This window comes from Silurus aristotelis, assembly GCF_946808225.1.
Source record: "Silurus aristotelis genome assembly, chromosome: 27".
NCBI classification, from domain to species: Eukaryota; Metazoa; Chordata; class Actinopteri; order Siluriformes; family Siluridae; genus Silurus; species Silurus aristotelis.
Genome location: NC_139600.1, coordinates 15,665,576 through 15,685,575, shown reverse-complemented (window position 1 = coordinate 15,685,575; position 20,000 = coordinate 15,665,576). Strand labels below are relative to the sequence as shown.

The following is a 20,000-nucleotide window of genomic DNA, read 5'->3' as shown; positions in this document are numbered from 1 at the left end:
CACACATACACACACACACACACACACACACACACACACACACACACACACACACACATTCACCTTGGCGATAATAAAAGGTTGGTTGAAATCCTTTCCTCCAATCAGCCGAAATCCCCATGGTGCCGGTCCATCCAGTACAACATAGTGTGTCATGTCCTCTTTGCAGTGTGTGTGTGTGTGTGTGTGTGTGTGTGTGTGTGTGTGTGTGTGTGTGTGTAAGGATGTAATCGAATGTTATAGAGTGTGTATGCTCCAGCGGAGTGGACCACTATCCTGTGTTTAGGCTCTATTAAACCAGGGAACCCCACCTCCCAGGATAAGCTACTTGGGTAGATCATACATCTAAATCTCCCCTACACACACACACACACACACACACACACACACACACACACACACACACACACACACACACACACTCCTCCTCCTTCTATTCTTATCATCACTGATTCCTTTGTCCCAAGATGGGTTCTGTAACTCTCACAAACTCTTCAACCTCCAAATAAACCTTTCTAATGTTTCTGCCCTGAGATCAATTTAATCAGCTTTCATTAGTTCTAATGGGTATAAATACATAATGATCTAAGATCAGTATATTCAGCTTTTATTAACTGAAATGTGTGTAAATATTTAAATATTATGGATCTGAGATCAGTATATTCAGCTTTTATTAGATGTAAAGCGTTTAAATATGGAAACACTGCTGATCTGAGATCAGTTTATTCATCTCTCGTTAGGTTTAAATGTGTATAAATACGCTAGTATTACTGATCTGGGATCTAAACTTTTTCAAAGTTTTTTCAGCTTCATTATGTTTCAGAGAGCTGTACATGATGCTAAATAAAAAATTTGACTGACCTGAGATCAGTTTCTCTATCTTCCACATTAGAATGTGCTGATTATGTTACTGATCTAAGGTCATTTTTGGTTTGGAGTTTTGATAGAAAAGAAGATTTCTATAATCACCATGATCATATAGAATGTCATACATGATAGGAATATCTCTGCTGAAGTAGTTAAGTAAATTAGAGCTAAGTAAATAATAAATATTGGACGTTTTTTTTTCTGTACACTCTTGAGAAAAGAGGACGTATGTGAGGGGAAGGACCTCCAGGCTATGACACATGCTCTGAACTTTTCGAAGGAGAGTTCAACTTGAATACAGAGTTGGAAGTTCGGGTATGCAGATGAGCTCCACGTCCTTTGTCCCTCAGGCAACTGATGTCATCGTCGTCATGGCAACAGTTAATGATAACGGCGTTTCTCTCGTTCTTCATTCTCATAAGCAAAAAAACAACAACTCCCATCCGCTGTTTGGGGAACGCCGTCTTAAAACTAGGGCTGGGTTTGTTCTAGGAATGTCTTCTGTCCGTTTTATCCACAGCCATGTCCATGATAAGAATGAAAAAAATTATCCAAAAATATGATGCTACCACCACCTTGCTTTACCAGGCTTTGTGCTTGAAGGTCAGAACAGAATCATGACACCATCTTGATTCTTTTGGAGTTTATCCAAAAGAAAGACAGATTTGCAGACCCGAGGAGACCGAGGCGTCCTGAGAGTCACGTAGAATGCAGATTAACATGGCAGAGGTAGAGCTGCATCTTCCTGGAGACACAACAGGAAAAGAGATGCGAATCGCCTCAGTTATGGAGATGCGCATCCCTAACTGACAAAAGTATGTGGACACCTGACCGTATGATTTCTACATGCTTCTTTTTTTAAACACCCCATTTCCCATTGGGTCTCCATTTGCTGTTCCCACTCTTCTGGGAAGAAGCTCTACTAGATTTTGTGGAGATTTGGGTCAGATTCATTCAGCCACAAGTGTGTTAGTAAAGTCAGGTACTGATGTGGAGGTCGGTGCTCTAGAAGTTCTATAATGTTAAAGAACGCTGAATAGAACCGCCGAGTCAAATCAGGTGAGTGTGGACCCTGTGCTTTTCTCCTAACACAGAAGAGACCAGGATTACAGGGATCAGTAGAGAAGGTTAGCTGCCTCTGTGTGTGTGTGTGTGTGTGTGTGTGTGTGTGTGTGTGTGTGTGTGTGTGTGTGTGTGTGTGAGAGAGAGAGCCTTGAGGATGGTGATCAGAACTCCTATCCTTATTTGGTGAGACACAGAAACATGTGGTGGAAAGAATATGTCTCTCCCACCCTCTTTCCATCTCTTTCTCTTTCTCTCTCTCTCTCTCTCTCTCTCTCTCTCTCTCTCTCTCTCTCTCTCTCTCTCTCTCTCTCTTGTTCTCTCTCTCTCTCTTGCTCTCTCTCCCCCACATATCTGACTGTTTCGGATCTACAGCACTTTGGCCCTCCTCATATCTCTCTCTCTCTCTCTCTCTCTCTCTCTCTCTCTCTCTCTCTCTCTCTCTCTCTTTCTTTCTTTCTTTGCTGACCTACAGCACTGTGGCCTTCCTCTGAACTCTCTGTCTATCTCTCTTTCCCTCTCTAGTCATTCATCATGATGTTTTTAGCTCTCATCTTCTCCATCTAGTTCACCCAAACACACTCTCATCTTTCCCCTCAAGTCTCTCTTTCAACCACACACACACACACACACACACACACACACACACAAACTTTGTTCCCAGACTTTCTCTTATCGACTCCTGTGTTGTTCACACGTTGTTCTTGAACCCTTTTACTACATTGTTTTGTCTGTAGAATTTTGTCTCAAATCTTTTCCCATGACTTAAAAGAACACACACACACACACACACACACACGCAGCAGCAGCAGACAAGATACGGTCCACGTTCTTTGCCAAAACGTCCAAATAAACAATGAACCATAAACGATTAAAGTCCAGCTCGGCGCATGCTAACTAGCAGGTATACTTACTAGCGTAGCTTGTCAGCTAATTAGCAAGGAAAACTTAAATAAAGGTGTCATGTAGGCAGGGTTGAGTCAGATAGCAAGCAGGCTAATTAGCCTGGGAATTTGCTGACTAGCGTGCAAAGTTAAGTAATGCTAAGTCAGCGGTGGCTTTCGCCTCGTTGTACTGTATGTTTTAATAAACTGGTTGTCCAAGCTACATGTTAGCTTGCTAAAATTCTTGCTATGTACGTACATGGGCACATGCTAGAATAGTAAATGTGGGGATGGGGGGTCTGATTAGCTTTGATCACTGACTGAATTTATTTGTGCTAATTAGCAATTTGGAGATTTTGACGGTAAAGAGATTATTTTAAGCATGTAGAAGGCATTCAGCACATCGCCAAGTGTTTAGCATCCTATTTATTATCCATGCTGGATAGTTAACTCTACCTTCAAGCCTGGAAAAGGACTACAAGGCTATAAGTGATGGGAAGATCAGTATCAGTTCATGATAAGGTTTGTGCAGTTTGCTACAGATGCTGGTTGGGAGCTCTGACTAGTGCGCTTTCTGACTGTCCAATCAAAGGAAGAGAATTTGATGACTTTATCGTAAATCCTTGGAAACAGGCAAATGGATTTAGGACACATTTTCTGTACACACACACACACACACACACACACACACACACACACACACACACACACACACACACACATCAATTTGTAAGAATGATACAATAAATAAGTACACAAGTTAAACACAGAGGAGTTTATTAGATACTCAAAGTTTCCATCTAATTAAACAAAAAACTAAAGACAGGACGTGACCACACATCCTCTAAAAAGTTCAAGGTGTACGAGATTGGACATGTCCCCAAAAACCATCTTGTCCCCTTTCAGCCTCCTAATTGTAGTAAAGCTTATTTCCAGTCCAAAAAATGTACACTTTTTTGCATATATTTTATAGACAAGTAGGAATATTTTGGCCCATTCTGGCAATGCTGGAGACAATACGTGTGCTGATTTTTCCAGAGTTTACATCTTCAGTACAAACGATAACAACCTGACAGTATTGTGAAAGATAGAGAAACTGATCTCAGGTCAGTCACATTTTCTATTTACCGTCATGTACAGCTCTCTGAAACATGATGAAGCTGAAAAAACTGGATCTTTGAAAATTGTATAAAAAAGCATGTAAGATGGTTCTACTCAAGAAAGCTCATGAAACCATCAGGTAAATATTGTATATACTAAACATCACCCAGGGTACCTTCATAATCAAACTTATATAGATACACTGTATGGAAAAAATGTCTGTGAACACCTGAGCATTATATTGTTCTATGCTTTTTTTTTTAACATCCCATTATAAATTTGCCCCTATAATAACCTTCACTCCTCTGAGAAGATGTTCTACTAGATTTTGTGCAGATTCAGGTACTAATGTAGATGAGTTGAGGAGGTTCCTGGAGTGCAGTCAATTCACCCCATGGTTCATGGCTTGTTTGCACAAGAAACAAGTATGGATCTACTGGGTTATGTGAAGGAAAAATTTCATGATACATCCTATACAATTGTGCACAAGTTTGTGGGAGACGTTTGAAGAAGGACGAGATATCGCTAAAAAAGTCAGGTGTCCCAATACTTTTGTCCATTGAGTGCAGAATTTATACTTAAGTGTCCTTACACTTAATATTTGTTTGTAAATGATTTTTGGTCACCCAGAAGAGCACAGGTTCCATTTTCCAGGTCACAGTTTTATCCTCATGTCGTCTCAGGTAGCATTTCTCCTACACGTCGCTCTGACTTGTTCATTTGGGGTCTGGAAAATTTGCTTTTGGAAAACACTCGAATCCTTTTAAAGTGAATTCGAGTGGAAACGAAATGAAACCCAAAGCAATGTGTGTGAGCAAAGTGACTTTATAAAGCAAGTGGACTTTTTTCGTTAACATACAAACAAACAATCCAACAAAAAACAGGCAAAAGGTGAGGTTTATGAAAACAAAGGTGCGACTACTTTTGTCACTCGTCACTCCATAACGATGATTCGCCGTAACTAGAAAACAGAATGGAATATAAAACATCACGGTCGGTCAAAAAAAAAAAAAAAAAGCCTCCTGTGAGGTCGTGTCCTTACAAAGTCGTGAACAAAACAAAAAGTGAGAGTGACAAGTGGCACAAACTTAGTGTAGATTCATCATCATTTCATCATCATCATCAACTCTGTTTTGTACACACTCGCTGAAATACTTCACGAACCTCATTCTGGCTGCTGTTGTGGACGAAAAAAAAGACGAGTTATTTATTGCTTGTGCAGTAACATCTTTCACTCCTGACTTTTTTATTTTCCATCAAACACTTCGGGGACGCGAAGACGATGCCGCCGACCCCGGACCCGCTACAACTTTTGCAAGTAAGAGTGATCTGGGACAGCAAGTGGCGATGTTCAGAATTTATAGATTGAAAATTTTTGAGCAGGTAAACTATGGCGAAGGAAGTATTCAAATGACAATGCCTAAGTATGCGTTGTAATCATATCGTTCGTAGAAAAGAATTGAACGTCGTCTCCGCAGGAAACATGCCGAGAACCGAGTGTTTTTTGGCTGAGAAAAGATAAATAAAAAATGTATATATACAGCTTAGCAATTGTGCATACTGTAACCATCCATAGCGAAACTGTCCTAGCTAGTCTCGGCTAACATACTAGCCTTGCTCGCGCTTTGAAGCCGATTCGTTGGTTTTACGATAACAACAAAGTAAAAGGTCCGTGTTTACACCCGCGGATGAGGAAGTAGTCTTAAGGGTTTGAAGGTCCCCGAAAAACACGTACGTATTTTTTGTTTTCAATTATAACAGTTTTTTTCTCAATCGCATGCTTTTTTTTACTTGCTCCACCCCCAGATTGAAATCAAATTAGCAAAAAATAAAAAAAACTATCGTGATGCACGAAGTGAACAATTGAAATATAAACACCTACATGAGTTGTACGCTATAAAAGGGTTACATATGCGATATGTATGCCGCGATTTATGTATATAAGTTTGGTGTTTATAATTGTGACGAGGCCACGCCCACAAATCACGAGAAACCATGTGATGACGTCAAAAAGACGTCAAAAAAGAGTGTAAATCCGATGTTAATATTTTCAGATCCGTTCCATTTCCATATGATAAGGTAACTCAACCTCATTCCTCTCAACCAATCAGAGCTCATCTTGTTCTCAGAGACTCCTCCCCAGAAAACAAAACTATTACTTTATTATAAAAAATGTTACGGCTAATAAATACGGTGAGTGGAGTGAAGTGCAGAAGCTCCTCATAAAGGGCGTGAGGAGAACAAGGAGGTGTTGGCTAGAGATGGCTAGTGAGTGCTACAACGGTTTTTGCATGAGAACACACATTCATACACACACACACACACACACACACACACACACACACACAATCACGCTCAGGGTTCCACACTGGGCCTCATTTCTTGTGCCGCAATTCTTCATTAAAGACTCTTAACGTAGTTTCCTGGGAAGGTTCCGAACTGCCGGCTCTTACGAGACGTTCCTGCAGAGGGAGAGGAGGAAAAAAGGCAGGAGAAATGGTGTGGGTTTTTTATGGATGAGACAAGCCAATGAATAAGAACAAGAAAAACATCAGGTATGAGGGAAGAAAGGAATGACTGAGAAGGAGGAAACCTTTGTTTTTATGTATAGGAATAATCAGGAAAAAAGAAGTAGGGTGATGGGGGGAAAAAGAAAGTTGGAAAGAAATTGAAAGCACACAAAGAAAGACAAATGAAAGAGTGTGATGAGGAGTGTTAAAAAGTGGTGAAGAGAAAGAAAAAGAACAAGACGAAGAAGAAGAAAAAAGATGAAAAAGAAGCGATGAAGAGAGAAATGAAGGATAACAATAAAAAGAAAGGAAAAAAACCACAAAAAATAATGAAGCAGAAGAAAAAGGGAATGAAAGAAATAAAAGCATATGGGCCAGTCTGGTTTAGTTAATCTGGGATAATCAGGTTTTAGCTAGGCTAGTGTAGATTATCTAATCTTGATCTGTCTGGTTTATTTTATTTTAGCGAGCCTGGTTTAGCTAATGTGGGATAATCAGGTTTTTATTCATTTAGGCTAGTCTGGTTTAGCTAATCTGGGTTAATCATGTTTTGGGAAATCTGGGCAAGTCTGGTTTGGCTAATGTCGGATGTTCTTGTCTGAACTTTGCCAAATTTTGTAAAACTTCTTTAATCTTGGTTTGACTAATCTTGTCTCTTCTTGTTTTGGCTAATCTCTGATAAATGGTTTAGTCTTGGTTTAGTTAGCATGTAATGTGTAGTCTTGTGTGGTCCATTCTTGTTTATGGATATATTCCTGCGTAGTCTAGTATTGGCTTGGCTAATCCTGTCTAGTTTGGGCTCATATTATCAAGTCTTACTGAGAGTCACAGATGAGTTTAGCTGGTCTAGGCTTGAATAATCTAGTTAAGACTAAAGTTGTGTGGGTTCTGTAAGATTTTGGGATGGTTTGGGGTTCAGATTGGACCTCACTCATCATGTATAGTTCTGTCAAGTCCTTGTTTAGATAATCTCGTCTTGGTGACTCTCTGGTATCAAAATGGGATCTTAGAATTGCAAATGTGCTAATAATAATTTCTATGCGCCAGTAGGTGAAAACAGCGTGTCGCACCTACGAACCAGCCGTCATCGCACTTCTCCACCACATCCACCACGTCCCCCTCTCGCAGCTCCAGCTCGTCCTCGTTCCGGGGCACATAGTTAAATACGGCCTTGAACCTGCAGCCGAGGAAACATGAGCATTAATGTCTGCAAACTTGGATACAAACGCTAGCAGAAAAGATGAGGTCACTTACGGTTCTCCGGCTTCGTGCTGGGATTCCTGCATCATCCTCTGAGAGACAAAGAGAGACAGAATGAGACATTTTCTCACTTATTTATAACATCAGTGTCGGGAACAGGAAACAGGAAGTCACTCCAACCTCATGACCGGCACACAGAGAGAGATGCAATGCAGCAACATTATCATCATCATTATCTGATTCATGCACAGACAGAGCCAAACAGGGGGAAGGGCATTAAGAGAGAACTCCATTTCCTAGCCTGCACTGCTGCTAGTGTCACACCACGCTCCGTCCTACCCTTCGCGCTCTACTGGAGGAAACGGAGGGTGATAAATAGCGCCTCCTGGTGGAAACTGGGCTGCGCGGCGGCTTCCCATCAACCACCGCTGCATGATTATAAAACGTCTGTAAGAGTCATAGCTCGTGTCAGGGACTTGCCATCAAACACACACACACTGACACACTAATTCATATTGTTGTTGTTGTTGTTGAATACATGCTAATTCAACAACCTACTGTTAATCTTTATACATCCATAGATGTATAGACACACTGCAAATCAAGTGCTGCACACATTTCAGCACTCTCCCAGCACACACTTGCTATGTTTTACCTTTATATGAGGAGAACGAGGCTGTGACCGAGGGGACAGTGGAGGAGTAGAGATAGTAGAAGAATGCGGAGGAGTGTGGGACAGGGGGACACTGGAGGACTGCGCAGAAGGGAGAGCAGGAGCAGTAGACAAAGGTGGAGGAGATGCACAACTGGAGGAAGGAGTGCTTAAAGAAAGAAGAGGACGAGAGCTTGGAGTGGACTGGGGGATAGTGGGAGATTTCATTTGGTCTAAGGAGAGGGCAATTGTGGTAGATGTGGTATGATGGGATGTACGGACTGGATAGGAGAGGGGGATTGTGGGAGATGTGGTTTGCTGGGATGTAGGGACTGGATAGAAGAGGGGGATTGTGGGAGATGTGGTTTGCTCTGAGGAAGAGACTGCTGAGTAGTTGGGGATTGTGGGAAATGTGGTTCCTTCTGAGGAGAAGGGGATTGTGGAACATGTGCTTTGCTTTAAGAAGAGACGGGTTGTGGGAGGTGTGGTTTCCTCTGAGGAGGGTTGGATTGTGAGAGATGTGTTTCGCTTTGAGGAGAAGGGGGTTGTGGGAGGAACGGTTTTCTCGGAGGAGAGGGGGATTGTGGGTGATGTGGTTCCTTCTGAGAAGAGGGGTATTGTGGGAGATGTGGTTCCTTTAGAGGAGAGTGGGAATATGGGAGATGTGTTTTGCTTTGAAGAGAGAGGAATTGTGGTACATTCTGAGGGTGAGAATGCTGAGGAGAGGGGGATTGTGGGACATGTGGTTTCCTCTAAAAAGAGGTGGATTGTGGGAGATGTGGTTCCCTTTAAAGAGACAGGAAGTGTGGGAGATTTGGTTTGATCGGTGGAGAGTGGGATTCTAGGAGATGTGGTTTGATCAGAGGAGAGGGGGAGTGTGGGAGATTTGATTTGATTTGAAAAGAGGGGGATTGTGGGAGATGTGGTACAGTTTGAGGAGAGGGGTATTGTGGAAGATGTGGTTTCCTCAGAGGAGAGGGGGATTTTGGGAGATGTGTTTTGCTTTGCGGAGAGAGGAATTGGCGGAGATGTGGTACGTTCTGAGGGAGGGACTGCTGAGGAGAGGAGGGTTGTGGGACATGTGGTTTCCTCTAAAAAGAGGCAGATTGTGGGAGATGTGGTTTGATCTGAGGAGAGGGGGATTGAGGGAGATGTGTTTCTCTCTGAGAAAAGGGGGACTTTGGGAGATGTGGTACACTTTGAGGAGAGGGGGATTTTGGGAGATGAGGTTTGATCTGAGGAGAGGGGGCTTGTGGGAGAAGATGTACGCTCTGATAGAGGGACTGGAGAAGACGGTGGGGAGGCAGGGATGGTGGGCAGGAGAGGTTGGCGTGATGGGTAAAATGGAGGATGTGAGGAAGAAATGGGTGGAGACAGAGACCGGGCAGTTTGAGAGGAAGAGGAAGATAGGGAAGAAGTAGGAAGAAAAGGGGGGTGTCTATACAGTGAAGAAAAAGGATGGTGATGAGCAGAGGGAAGGGAGGTAAGAAAAAAGGAAGGAGGAGAGCAGCATGAGGAGGGATTCTCTGTAAATGCAGGTGAAGGGACAGGAGATGAGGAGAAGGGTGGAGTGGAGGATGGGGGAGTTTGGCCAAAAAACAAGGAGATCGGAGAAGAAGGAGGAGAAAGATGGAGGGATGAACTGCATGTGGTGGAAACAGGGGAGGGCACAAAAGTAGGAGGAGAAGAAGAAGGTGACAGGGAGTGTTCTGGCTTTGAAAGGAGAAGTGAGACCAGAGGAGAGGGGTCGGCCTAGCAAGGAGAAATACAGTGAGACATTTACAACACAATGCACGCAATAAAGACTACAGACAGACAAAGTATAGTAACTCTAAGAGTAAAATTCCAAAACACCAAATATCATTATTGTTAGAGAAGCAAACCTCGAACAATCATAGCAAATTAAAAAGAAGACAGAACAGAAATATCTACACTGAGCAAAAGGCAGCAAACCATAACTGTTGGCAAAGAATGCTACAAAAACAAACTACACTAACAAATAAGCAAACTACCAGCCCTGTTGTAGTGGTATACATAGAATATACTGTATAAACATAAATATACAGCAAACTACTGTACTTGTCGCAGTGGTATATCCAGAATATACAAAGTGTACAGAGAAATATAACTACTCTACTTGTTTTAGTGGTATTGCCAGAATACACTGTACACATAAATATAAGTTAAGAAATATAAGCAAACTACCATACCTGTTGTAGTGGTATACACAGAATACACTGCATACACAGAAATATAAGCAAACTACCATACCTGTTGTAGTGGTATACCAAGAATATACTGCATACACAGAAATATAGGCAAACTACAATACTTGTTGAAGTGGTATACCCAGAATATATCAACTATACACAGAAATACAAGCAAACTACCACACCTTTGGTAGTGGTGTACCAGAATAGTCAAAGTATACACAAAAATATAAGCAAACTACCCTGCCTGATGAAGTGGTAAACCCAGAATATACTCACAAAAGTATTAGCATAATACTAATAATACTACCACAAGTGTCGTAATTGTATACTAACAAATTAGCAAACTACTGTAATCATTCGATTAACATAACTGTTACAAACAGCATGGTCTACCTCTTGTGTAGAATCCTCATTTATAAAAATGGGAACGGAAGCTCTCGTTGGCTTATCACCCATTTCCTGTATGTACAACTCAGGAAGCCCTGCCCCAAAGCTGTCTGTCAGTAGGCTGTGAGGTTTCCTGTATGCCGCCTCATCATCAGATGGATGCTCTGATTGGCTGATTAGACTTGTGGACTCTTGACGTGGTGTCTTTAGCATACATTGATCAGCTAGCGTACAGTTTTTAGGTGGCATGAAAGCTTCCGTGTTTTCTGCCTTGTGTGACAAGTGATTACAGAGGAACATCGTTAGAAGTTTGTCGAAGGGGTTCACGTGGGTTATGAGCGTCACTGAGTCTTGCTGCTGTTCTGGGATCAGTGTTTTAGGTCCGGTCACTTCTGCTTCTACAATGTGCAGCTCTGAATTCGGATCTAAAACCAGCTCCTCGGGTTGTCCTGTTGTCTGTACGACTGAAAAATTATTTCTGCTGTTAAACAAATGGGAGTGGTCTGTGACAAAAGAGGCAGGGTTGTGGAAAAAAGGTGGGTCCATAAGAGGAGGAGGAAGCGGAGATAAATTCGAGACCATGGATATTGGTTGAAGTGTGTTTGGTGGAGGAGGAGTGGGTGAGTAAGTACTGAAACAGTGGAGGTTGCTTGGAAGGGGCGGTGGAGTGGGCGGGACTGGAGTACTACACAGAGAAGGAGAAAAGTCTGTGACACCCAGAGTGAGGGACAGCAATTCGCTGGTGACCTCTTGAAGTTTAGGGTAAGGGGTGGAGTCAGAGGAAGCGGGGTGGGGCTTATAAAGGAGTAGAAAAGGAGAAAGAATAAGAAAGTGATGGAAAAAGTAAAGAACAGTCGATTTATTTTGTTGATTTCACCTCACCTTTTGCACCCTGTAGGAGTCTCCACGGTGACCAGGACTTTTAGAAGGGGAGGTCTTGATGAGATCAACGTAGGAGACAGGAAAAATCCCCTGCTTATTGGAGCCTGTGATTCTGCCTTCATACCAGTTCTTATCAACTTTTCTTAGCAAGATCACTTTCTCACCCTGAAAGACACAACCACAAAGATCAATATACTGTGATCAAGTTGGTTGGCATCTGAGGTAAATGAATCAGCTAGTTCGCACTTATTATAGATATCAAGTCTTGTAAAGGCAGCATGATGGGGAAAATAACCAAAAACCATCAAGAATACCAACATTGCCCTTAGATAGATTGGTCAGTTACACAAAATAGGTTCTATATCACAGTGGTTCGTTGGTTAAGGCTTTGTGTTACTCATCATAAGGTCGGTCTTCAAGCCCCAGCAGTGCCCAGCTGCCACTCTTCAGCACTTGAGCAAGGCCCTTAATGATCTGTGCTCCAGGGGCATGAGCTCAGCTTCGTAACATGCTGGGATATGTGAAAACAGGGGAAGTGGTAGCTCAGTGGATAAGGTTTTGGGTTACTGATCAAAAGGTCGACCGTTCAAGCACTGCCAAACCCTATCTGCTCAAGGGATGCTGACCCTGGGTTCTGACCACGCATGCAAAAACAGAGAAAGTGGTTGTTCAGTGGTTAAGGCTCTGGGTTACTGATCATAAGGTCATGGTTACGGCTAAGCCCCAGTACTGCCAAGCTGGCACTGTTGGGCCCATTGATTGAAGTCCTTAACCTTCTTTGCTCCAGGTGTGCTGTATCATGCTCTGACCCCATGCACTGACCCCAGCTGCCTAACATTGCTTGGATTTTTTTTAAACTGCTAAAGTTACCTGTACATTCCGCTAACTGAACTATCACATGGTTTACCATTTTCAGAAACACCACCAAAACAGTAGGAAATGCCTGCTAAGTGTGCATTTCTTGCCTTCCGGAGCGAAAGCTCCACGTTTGTGTCGGCGTTGAAGTTGTAGCGAGCCACAGCCTCTCCCATCTCCCTGAGCTGGGCTGGAGGAGGAGGACGCACTGGCTGCTTCCTCTCATTAGATATGACCCTCTGTGGAGCATCGGAAAAAATAGCATATTACCAAACCCTGGAAAATGTGTAGCTCTGTTTATTAATGCTGTTTTTATTATATTTATAAGCACACACACCTCGACATAAGAGATAGGGAAAATCCCGATGCGCCCCCTGTGCTCTCCCTCATACCAGTTGCTGTCGATCTGCCTGACGATGTTGATTGCATCACCCTTTTTAAACGAGAGCTCTCTAGAAAAGATGCACACTTGACTATGAGGCCACAGAAAAACACAACGATGAAACGTGAACTGGCATTGTGTATCAGAGAGTATTATTCAATTCAATGGAATGCAAAGGAAAGTTCGACGCTACGATGTCATAACCATGTGCCGGATAAGCATGCCGTTTTGTTTAGCGTGTACTCACTTGCTGGACTGAGCTTTAAAATCGTAAATAGCCCTGGCAGACTGTCTCTGATGGAGGAGAGAAGACAATATGAGATATATCATCTGCTTAAAGGACACCTAGCAGACAATCAGAGACGGTCTGCTCTCATGTTCATTTTTTACAATCTTTGCTTTCTATTGCAGGTTTATTGGGATCATTAGGTCCGTAGTTCCGGTAACACAAAAAGCAGAAGAGGAACAGGAAGTGCTGACCATAAAAGGATGTCCTAAATAATGATGGAGCAAATGTGAAAGCAAATGAAATTTTGGGGAGGGGGCAAATGAATAAGGTAAAGAAGCACATATATATAAACAAGATGGTAAAAAAAGTTTCGAGACTAGTTTTGTAACAATTCAACAGAAGACAAAACAAGGCTGCACGCAGAGTCATAGGGAGCACTGACCGCCATAAGTAGCTGTGAAACTGGTGCTATTCTTACCACGTGCGTTACCACATCTTTCATCATGGACAGCAAGTTAAAACAAAGAGCAAACGTGAAAATCTGCATGAAACTGGTCAAATCTGCCAAAGAACATCTTACCCACCCACCCTACTTGCCAAATCTGCCTCCTGTGGACTACGCCCTCCTCCCAAAAATTAAAAGATCCAGCTCAAAGCTCGCCGTTTTGACACCATTGTGGAGATCCAGCGCAAATCGCAGAATGTGCTTAAAACGCTTCGAAAAGAAGACTTCCAGGACACATTCCAGATCTGGCAGGAACGCTGGGAGTGCTGTATTGCTGTGCAAGCAGACTGTTTTGAAAGTGATATTGTGTAAACATAGATAAATAAAGTACCTTCTTATGAACAGAGCTAGTCTCGAAACCTTTTGATACCACCTCATATATATATATATAATATACACACACCTTCTGAATTTGAATACCAGAACACTAATATTCAAATTGCCTTTTGACACCAGGTTTTTACAGGTTTTGGACTACTTTGAATGATTCAGTGATATAAAACTTATTTCATCAAAAGACAATAATTCCATGATTAATTATATTGGGTTCAAACTAACTTACATTCATAGGTCTTTGTAATATATATTACATAAGAATATAATAAAGAAAAGCACATCATTACCTCTCGTTCCGGAGTAGGTTTTCTGTTCTGAGGTGTGATGCAACCAGCGTCAGTGCCCTGATCTGTAAATGACACATCACAGGTGTCAAAAGTGTACGCCCCTGGGACCCCATGACGTGAAGACGCCGTTTAAACGAAACATGATGGGTTGTAAGATGAGAATAACGAAGCGGTGGCGGAGGAAAAAAGGACTGATGAGTTAAAATAAAAATCCAAAAGTGTTTTTTTGATTTCTGTTTTGAATGGAAACTTTTTATTTTTGCAGTTGCTTCAGCACAATTTGCTGAAAAACAATGGTATTTAAGAAACTTTTTCCCACAAAATAATGGCAAAGCAACTGAAAAAACCTGTACTTACAATTACACTTTAAACAAGTCAAGTACAAAAAAACAATTACGAATGTATGATGTATCACCTTGTATGCAAGAACAAAAGCTGCAGAATCTGATGGAGACAAATGTCACGCAAATATATGATATTGAACATGCTCTTAACAAACCAAACAAAAATAAACATGCTTTTTTTTGCCTCTTTTCCACAGAACATTTCAACAACCATTACTAAAAATCTGGATATACCAATAAATAGACAATAAACCAAAAAGAAAAAAACTAGCAAGGCTAAAACTGTGTAAATTGTCTCTACATTTTTTTAAAAACAGCAGAGAAGAGGCAGTGTTGCAAGTACACCAGCACAGCGAGTTTGCGGGAATGAGAATGGGACCGTGCAACTGTGGCAATATTTAAAAGACGGAGTTCTTAGCGAGCGAGGAAATGTTAATGCAGCTGCACCTGAATAGTAGTGTGCGTTAGAGCTAGCATTAGTGTGCTGGTTGTTGTTGGAGGCATCTGCGTGGTGCGGCTGCTGGTAGGAGGCACTGTGGTAAGGCTGGTAGTGGTGGGAGGAGGAAGGGGAGCAAGTCCCCCGCCGGCCCCGCAGTGACGAGCTCCTTTCGGGAACTTCTGGGAGCAACTCCTGCAGGAGCCGACGCAAAATGCTGTCATCCGGCAACCGAGCAGCTCCAAGCCCTTTCTCAGCCCTTAAGTGGTCATAAATGTCCTGAAGGGCAGCATCTAAAGCCTCATACATGGCTGCCTTTGATTTGTGGTGGCCCGAGCGACTATAGTGCCGCTGGGTTGGTGAGGAACCCCGCTTCTTGCGGAAAGGCACCGGGCTAACCAGGAAGGCCAGCTTGGAAAGGCCTGATTCGCTGGGTGATTGCTGAGCCAGTGGAGGGGTGATAGAGGTGTGGCTCTCTTGCTGTGCTCTCTCATGCTTAAGCATAGTGGTGAAGCGGGTGTAGGATGCCGGGCAACGGCCCTTACAAGAGCTGATGAGGTGGCGGTGGTGGTAACCTTGACTCTGACCCAGACTCTGGTGGAGATGGTGGCTGCTGTGGTGACGGCGTCCATGGTGATGGTGGTGGTGGTGATGGTGGTGATGATGTCCGGAACCACAGAAGCTCTCCGATGACGTTAGTGAGCAGTGGTCTAAGTCGCTCTCACTACAAAATGAAGACCCTTCTATCTGAATAAAGTCACTCAATTCAGAGGTGCCAGCATCCTGCTCACTGTCTGAGTATTCTTGCTGTTTGTGTAGGTTCTGTCTGACAACCGGAACAAGGCTTCGATCTTCTGGACCTGGCCGTGGTTGGCCTTCTGGGGGACTTCTTGCCCTTTCTGGAGGGTCCTCCTCCTCTAGAAGAGATTCAACTGAGAAGCGACGCTTGGGGCAACTGCTGGCTCGAGAAGACCCTGGCGTGGTGGTGCCTGATTGAGTGTTATCTTCGCCCAGGTCTGGCATGGATTTTGACTTTTGGATCATCTGCTCATACTCTGAGATCCGATTTGGCACCATGCTCTGTGGTACTTCCTGGCCTAATGGTGCCCATGAATCCAGGCTTTTCCTCTGCTGCTGTTGTCGCTCCAGTTCCAGGATGCGGGCACGGACAGAACAGATCACTTCTGAGGGCAAAAGCTGTGCCCGATCGATGTGATGCATCGTCTTGTAAAGCTGAAGGAATCCTGGAGTATCGTGGGCCATTTTGCGCCGGTGATGCCGACGTGCTCTGGGGGATGAATTGAGACTCTTTGCTTGTGCCTGTGGTTGGCGTGTCCCACCATCATCAAGCAGCGATCCGATGCTTTCTGAATGGTTTCCGTTCATTCCAACGCTACTGTCTGAGAGTAAGTTATCACAACTGCGAGACTTGAGATGAGGCGAGGATGCTCCCGCTTCCTCATCTTCCACACTGCTCCAGGTTTCAGGGCTGTCCTTCTGGCACACCTGCCAACCATTCTTAAAGCTGATAGATTGTTTGGAACTGCGCAGGGTGGATGTGGACAAGGAGAGGGTGTCAGATGAGAGGTGAGAGGACACTGGGTCCATACCTGGGGAGCTCACTGATTGAGAGAGAGACTCACAAGTGCCTCCAGCTGCAAACGCAGCAAATGCAGCATGCCAAAAGAAAGGAGACAGGAGCGAAAATTAATAAGTTCAAGAGGAAGAGATAGAAAGAGAGAGAGAGAGAGAGAGAGAGAGAGAGAGAGAGAGAGAGAGTTAGTGTGGTTATAAGGACATTTGAGACAATGAGGTAGCAAGATCGTAAACAGATATGCAAGATGTGTGTGCAAATGACTGTCAGAATGATGTCAGAATGCCAGTTCTTCTTGGGTCGTGTGTGTGAAATTTTTACAAAATGTTGAAAAAAGTAGTGGTAGTGGTAGCTTGACCATCAAGTGATTGGTAGTGTGTACCTTTTGCTTTTGCTGGAGAGGAAGGTGAGGAACGTACAGCAGGCTTCTTCAAACTGTTGGATTTGTAAGGTTGAAGTCTCGAGGCTGGACCAGCATTCTGCTCATTTCCTGTGCTCTGCTGAGTGATAAATGGCTCCGACTTTCGTCTCTTCCTGTAGTCACTGCTGGCACCACAAATACCAGAACTTCAAAAATATTTTACGTCCAATTTTCGGACACTACCTTACTGTGGGAAATACCTTGACTGCCCCACTTGTGCCATGCTTACAGTTACATTTACAATTTTTGGTATTTGCCAGATGCCCTTATCCAGAGCGACTTACAATTAAACAATTGAGGGTGAAGGGACTTGCTCAAAGGGCCCAGTGGTGGCAGTTTGGTGGTTGGGACCAGAGTCCAATGCCTTAACCACTGAGCTACCACCTTCTCCAAAACTGCATGTACATCATGAGTATATGGGTTACCAATCAGAAGACTACTTCGATTGGGTCCTTGAGCAAGGCCCATAAGGCTACCTGCTCCAGGGGGGCTATATCATGGTTGCCCCTTCGCTCTGTACCCAGGTTCTGGGCAAGCTGACATATGCATAATGTGACACATACATATTATTTACATTTACATTGATGTAAATGTACATTTACATTAACATTGAAATTTGGCAGACACCCTTATCCAGAAAGACTTTATCCAGTTAAACATTTGAAGGTTAATGGCCTTGCTCAAGGGCCCAGTAGTGGCAGCTCCCTTGACTGGAAGGGATTTGAACTTGTGACCTTCCAATCCAGAGTCCAATTCCTTAAACACTGGACTACCACCTCCCTATTATATTTCCTCTCCTATTATATTTCTGCCGACTCAGAAATAGACTCCGAAGGCTCAAATTCTGACTTTTCATTTCACTCATCCACCAAAGGTCTGCCACTTTAACAAGCTCAAATTCAATCTCCAACATTTTGGCTGATTTTAATTTGGAGTCCTTACTAAATCTAACTCAGTTGGGAAAATGTATGCTGTCCAGCTGGGTCCTATTAGGACCATTAAGTCTTCTGATGAATTATGCTTTATGAAGCACCAAGACACTAAGGCACTAAAACAATAAAAAAGCCATTAATACGGTGATGCACCAGGGTCCCATAAAACAAGTGCATCTGAATCCATACATCAGGAACAAGCGCAGTCGACTTTAAACAAGAAATCTCCAACTAATGAAGAACCCCTTAACAAGAGGCATTGCATTTACATTTGCATTTGCATAGCAAAGTATTTCACCTGAATGTTTGGAAAAAAGAAATGTCCAAAAATGTGTAAAGCTGTTGTTTTTGCTAAGGGAGTATTTTTTTAATGAAAATGACATGGAACATCTGGATATTTACAGATTTGTTTGGTCAAAGTTAATCTTTATATGAAGTTTGTTGCATAGAAACAAAAGGAATATTGTCACTTGACAAACCAGTCTCAGTGTTTTTCACACCTTTTACAGGCACAGTACCACAAATAAAAAAAAGTCTTTGAGTTCTGTGGTGTGTTCTGCTTCTGGAAAACTGTCCAGATTATTCTCATAGGGTTGCAAAGTCGTGGAATATTTCCAGAAAGTTTCCATGGGAATTTCATCTGGAGAATTTTGTAAATATGGAAACTTACCAGGAATTTATGTGAATTAATTAGAAATTTTTGGAAATCTATATAATATCATTTACAAGCACGTGTATATATATAAAACAAACTTTGTTTGGTCATAAGCTGACATTCATGCACACTAATAAAGTTTTTTCAAAAATGACATTTTTGATTTTGATTTAATTGCTAGTATAATGTTGTTGCACAATCGCTTACATTCAGTAGAAGAAAGTTTAGGTATAATCAGTTTATGTAAGATTTATGTCATTTACATGAATGCTTATCAAGAAGGACATTATTTTGATGTGCAGGATTGTAGCATTCTGTGTGTGATGTGATGGAGGAATGCACGGTGCATGTAGGGGGCGTGGCCTCAGTAGCCCTGCAGTAAGTGTGCTGCGTGCATGAGATTGATGAATGTGCAGGGGAGAAATTAAACTAAAACGACATCAAATCTGGTTGTTTTAAGCAAAATCATCCAGCAAGATTTATTTTTTAACTACGTTTAAGTTCCCTGTTAGAAGCTAACCTGCAATTTTGTACATTCCCAGTTTATTCTCATGAAAAGTTTCCAGTCTTGAAATTTTGCAATCCTACTCACACACCATTCTGGAGGCAAACAATAGCACCAATAGCATCGTAGCTCGACTCTACAGAGAGTGAGGGATTACTGAATACTCAAGAGCTGAGCTGAATAGGGAACAGGAGGGGGCTATGGATGTAACACAGAGTCACACACACACACACACACACACACACACACACACACACACACACACACACACACACACACACACACACACATATCTATACACAAGCTCACTTGGGTTATAGATTTATTATGCACTTCTGTACACACACACACACACACACACACACATGCATTAGTTTTAATGAAATGGTTAACACACAATATATATAAAAATGATTTGGCCAGCAGATTAAAAGGAGAAGAAATAGACTCACCTGGAGGTGCTCTCAGGCCGTTCGGAGGATGAGAAATAGAGAGACGTCTAAACAGAAGGACACACAAAAGGAGACAAGCGTGAGACGCACAGAAACAAAGAATCCCTGACGTTGCTTTTCAGCGCCGTGCAGCGCTCAAATCCTTCCCCCCTTTCTCTCCACAGACGGCTGTATCTTACAATAGTTCCACCCCACCACTACCACCTCCTCCACCTCCTCCTCCTCCACCACCCCCATTCCCCGTGTACAGCGCTGTCCTCATGACCTTTGACCTGTGTTTAATCGACCACAGGATCATGCTATGCGATG

The 20,000-nt window shown here is 42.8% G+C and overlaps 3 protein-coding genes across 35 annotated transcripts in view; all 3 read right to left on the bottom strand.

Annotated features, from left to right (window-relative positions):
* Positions 1 to 452, bottom strand: part of pdlim3a (PDZ and LIM domain 3a) — an 8,233-nt gene extending 7,781 nt beyond the window's left edge. The window contains exon 1 of one of the 3 annotated variants that reach the window (XM_083532893.1): positions 64 to 452. In XM_083532893.1, coding sequence (XP_083389019.1) covers positions 64 to 121 — 58 coding nt within the window. In that variant the 5' untranslated portion in view covers positions 122 to 452. The remainder of the gene's footprint in view (positions 1 to 63) is intronic. The other 2 variants (XM_083532894.1, XM_083532895.1) reach the window with 2 other exon arrangements.
* Positions 453 to 3,573: 3,121 nt separating this feature from the next.
* sorbs2a (sorbin and SH3 domain containing 2a) overlaps positions 3,574 to 20,000 on the bottom strand; it is a 49,074-nt gene continuing 32,647 nt past the window's right edge. For 14 of the 31 annotated variants that reach the window (XM_083532750.1, XM_083532753.1, XM_083532736.1 and 11 more), the window contains 11 exons: positions 19,692 to 19,738; positions 17,109 to 17,272; positions 15,678 to 16,787; positions 14,353 to 14,414; positions 13,243 to 13,289; positions 12,951 to 13,065; positions 12,724 to 12,852; positions 11,759 to 11,923; positions 7,679 to 7,716; positions 7,495 to 7,601; positions 3,574 to 6,376 (listed from right to left, as the gene is read on the bottom strand). In XM_083532750.1, the coding sequence (XP_083388876.1) occupies positions 6,315 to 6,376; positions 7,495 to 7,601; positions 7,679 to 7,716; positions 11,759 to 11,923; positions 12,724 to 12,852; positions 12,951 to 13,065; positions 13,243 to 13,289; positions 14,353 to 14,414; positions 15,678 to 16,787; positions 17,109 to 17,272; positions 19,692 to 19,738 (2,046 nt within the window). In that variant the 3' untranslated portion in view covers positions 3,574 to 6,314. The remainder of the gene's footprint in view (positions 6,377 to 7,494; positions 7,602 to 7,678; positions 7,717 to 11,758; positions 11,924 to 12,723; positions 12,853 to 12,950; positions 13,066 to 13,242; positions 13,290 to 14,352; positions 14,415 to 15,677; positions 16,788 to 17,108; positions 17,273 to 19,691; positions 19,739 to 20,000) is intronic. The other 17 variants (XM_083532741.1, XM_083532737.1, XM_083532740.1 and 14 more) reach the window with 3 other exon arrangements.
* Positions 7,723 to 11,752, bottom strand: LOC310721279 (uncharacterized protein). Its single transcript, XM_083532828.1, has 3 exons — positions 10,883 to 11,752; positions 8,280 to 10,028; positions 7,723 to 8,071 (listed from the first exon to the last, which is right to left on the bottom strand). Exons 1-3 carry the CDS (start codon positions 11,456 to 11,458, stop codon positions 7,943 to 7,945), a joined length of 2,454 nt encoding a protein of 817 aa, XP_083388954.1. The 5' UTR covers positions 11,459 to 11,752; the 3' UTR covers positions 7,723 to 7,942.